Source organism: Pygoscelis adeliae, unplaced genomic scaffold, assembly GCF_000699105.1.
Source record: "Pygoscelis adeliae isolate BGI_AS28 unplaced genomic scaffold, ASM69910v1 Scaffold167, whole genome shotgun sequence".
Lineage (NCBI taxonomy): Eukaryota > Metazoa > Chordata > Aves > Sphenisciformes > Spheniscidae > Pygoscelis > Pygoscelis adeliae.
In genome coordinates this window covers 1,808,577-1,811,923 of record NW_008825428.1, presented here as the reverse complement: position 1 = coordinate 1,811,923, position 3,347 = coordinate 1,808,577, and the positions used below count along the sequence as shown (strand labels likewise).

General features: G+C 51.1%; 1 protein-coding gene across 1 annotated transcript in view; it reads right to left on the bottom strand.

Annotated features, from left to right (window-relative positions):
• Positions 1–162: 162 nt before the first annotated feature.
• The window catches only part of ENPP6 (ectonucleotide pyrophosphatase/phosphodiesterase 6), a gene marked incomplete at its 5' end in the record, with an annotated part of 31,838 nt that continues 28,653 nt past the window's right edge, over positions 163–3,347 (bottom strand). The window contains 2 exons of the mRNA XM_009330722.1: positions 163–1,224; positions 1,983–2,101. Coding sequence (XP_009328997.1) covers positions 1,001–1,224; positions 1,983–2,101 — 343 coding nt within the window. The remainder of the gene's footprint in view (positions 1,225–1,982; positions 2,102–3,347) is intronic.

The window sequence follows — 3,347 nt, the reverse complement described above, 5'->3', positions numbered from 1 at the left end:
GCTCTTCCTGCTGCAGAATAAAGGGGAATGTGCTGCTCACCGGGCAGAGGTGTAGAGAGCAAGAGCTGGTAGAAAAGCAGTTAGTGTTGAAAACCCTTCAGAAACGCAGTTGGGTACAAAACCCCAAAACCTGAGCACACCTCTCTGGATATTATCTCCACCAGGAAAAGCAGAGAGGCTGTCACATGCCAGGCTTCTTCATCCTATTTTCTCCTGACTCCTGTGTGTCCAGATGCTGGTTCACTTTCCTCCTGGTTTTGAAGTGGAGGATTTCTATCGCTCTCCCCTTTCCCAGCACTGCCCCTGCAACCGCCCTGCTGGGGTCTGTGAGGAAAGCCCAACCCTGCAGGTGTGCAGGGCCAGGGCTCACTTTGGGGAAAATGAAGAAGGAAAAGCTGAGAGAAGTAGGATGCTCTCACTGCTCTCCTGCCGATCCACCTCTCTCGGCACTATGATCACTCAGCAAAGCGCTTGGCTCTTTGAAGAACGGATCAGTATAGACGGGGCTTGGCTGGCACTGTAAGGAGAAGGTGGGGCTCTGCTGGTGATGGAGCAGGAGATGAAGGAGTGAGTCAGAAAGAACCCAGTTAAATGCACAGGGGTCTATCTCCACCCCTGAGCTTCTCCGTACCGGGAGCCACGGTGAGCCTCTCAGTTAAAGATGCTGGGGTAAAATACGTTTGATGCTCAGAGACTGCCATGTGCAGCCACCAGAAAATTTTGCAGATAGCTGGCCAGGATTCTGCTCTCACTGCCAGTGCTGTAAATCCAGAGTAGCGACCCCGACTTTCCTGGCTGTGTTTAGAGCAGCACAAAACCTGGCTTCATGTTATAACCGCTGTAAAAGCAGGATGGGTCAGATTCACGCCTGGTGGAGCACGACGGAGGAGTTGGGGGCAGCACTCTATTAATGAAGTTATTATTCAAATGAAGAACTTAAAACAAAAAAAAAAAGAGAAGGATGGAGTTGCTGGTGACACTGACCGACATTGTTCGGTGATCACAGTAAGGAGATCTGCTCAGCAAACAGGGAGAGCAGAGCTAGCGCCAGGGTGCAGCTGCCGCACAGGGGGAGTGGTGCCAAGGGGGCCGTGTTTCGGAGCATGCACTCCACCCTGGACCAGGAGCCATTGTTGGGCAGCGGCTGTATTCCTGCCAGGCTGCACATGATGTTGTAAACATCCACGGATCTGATGGGAGGCGCTCGGAAGTTGGATCGGAAATCTGCAGGGAAAACAAGCAAAGAGAGGAGTTGGCGTCGTACAGTTTGGGGCTCAGCTCCTGAAACACAGGGCACTGTGGGGCAACACAGCTCAGCAAAAACATTTTAAATGTTTTAATTCATTATTTTTACTTCTAGTTCAATTTTATTCTAAAAACTAAAAAAGAAAAATTAATTAAATTATTAACTACAGGAGCTACTTTACTGTGTATGCTTGGTAGATTTAATAGCCTGCAATAATTGTATTGCACATTCTGCTCTGCTTTCGCTCCTGTCTGCAGTCGCAGCCTGGTGCTCGGCAGTGTTTTCCACTGATGAAGGGGAAATCAGGGGTTTCGCGTCTGCCCAGCGGACAGGTGGGCGAGGTATGCTGCAACCTTTCCAAAGAAAGTGCTCTGCGCTAGTGAGTCCGAATCCACCAACAAAAGGAGAATTCATGTGTTTCAAATAGAATTAAAAATTTAGGCCAGTCTTGGAAAATAGGGCAAAGGGATAGAGTTAATGTGCTGGGACGTCAGAGAGGGGCTGACCAAATCCCTTTATGTCTCTCTGCCCTGTTTCTCCAGCTATAGAACAGATACAGAGCTAGAAATCTTCCCGGCATCCAGCCGTAGTGAGGAAATCCTGCCACCTATTTGTAATTTTTGGGCGTCGCAGAGTGGCACATCAGGGTCCTGACATGCCAGGGCTGCAGGGACACTGGGGGCAGGGGCCCTGGGGCTGCGAGGGGAGCAGGACACCAGGGATGGTGGCGTTGTACCTGGCCCGTACGCAAGGAAGAAGGCTCTCATGTCCATGAGCTCGTTGTCATAGCCGTGCCAGCCATTCTGCCAGGCCTCCTTCTTCCCCGTCCCGTTCTCCCAGAAGGGCAGCTTATCCCTGCTCTGGGCGACAACAGCAGAGCGCGGTTAGTGCCCGCCTGCCAGGCCGTGCATGGTGTGCCACGGGGGCACCGTGGTGTGCCATTCTGTGTCTCTGTGTGCTCTACCACCCCATCAGGCCCACGCACCGTGCCGTCAGCTGCACAGGGGCTCATCACTGGAGGGGTGACCCCTGACTTTGCCGTCTCAGCGAGCAGCCATCTCCCGGCTGAGCGGGCAGGACAACTTTCTGCCTCTCACTCATCTAAATTTCTGCTGTGAGCACAAAGTATCACAGCCATACGTGAGATGTGTAAGCAAGGTGGTGTTCCTCTCCCGCTGCATGCTAGCAGCTCCGCTCTCCCACCCGGCGCCACGCACTCCCACGGATTTGATGGTGTGGTGTTCTGCTCGACATGCCATTGGCACCATAGAAGAAGAAGCCATTTTTGCTCCGTTTGACTAGTCAGCCTAAACAATACAAGTATCACCCCTACTATACTCTTTCTAATTATTATTATTTCTTCTCCCTGCTTGTTTTAGTATTAAAGCCATGAGGTTTCTTCCAGGGAATGCAGGCTCAGACCTAAGATGGTCCCCTTCTCCCTGGCATAGACACTCTCAGTTTTCTCTCCCTGCTCAGTGCCCATGCTTTAATAATTCATCATCATAATTCTTGTTTTTCCTTGCCCATATTGCACTTAAGTCATACTTTTAAATTCCTTCCTTACTTTCTCCTGCTCCATATTAACAGCTCTTACCAGACTACCTACAATAGTGCCATATCCTGGCCCTCTTGGGAGCAGCGGTCCCTAGGGGCTGCTCAAAATGCTCACCCAACCCTCTCCGCGAGTTTCTCTTGTCCCGTGCTCCCTAGGGATGGCAGCAGACGTGACACTCCAGATATCCCCAAAACTATGGCAGGAATTTCACTTAGACAAAGAACATCAGCTGACAGTTTGTGAGACCCCTGGCATGAATTTATCTGATGGTTACAGAGAAGGAGCTACAGTTCCCTAAAGCGGCCAGATCTGGGCTTCACACTCCGTCACAGGAGCACAGAAGATGCCCCAACAGAGTCTCCCACATTCCCACCCTGGGCGAGTGGTGCCACAACCCCTGCAGATGGTGAAGCGGATTGACCCAAGATCCCTTTCCTTTTACAAACATTTATTTTGTCTGATTTTTGTTTTCCTCCTCTGCCCAAGAAGAAAATTGACCATGCGCAGGAGCACTGGGGCCGGCAATGATTACGGCTATAAGGG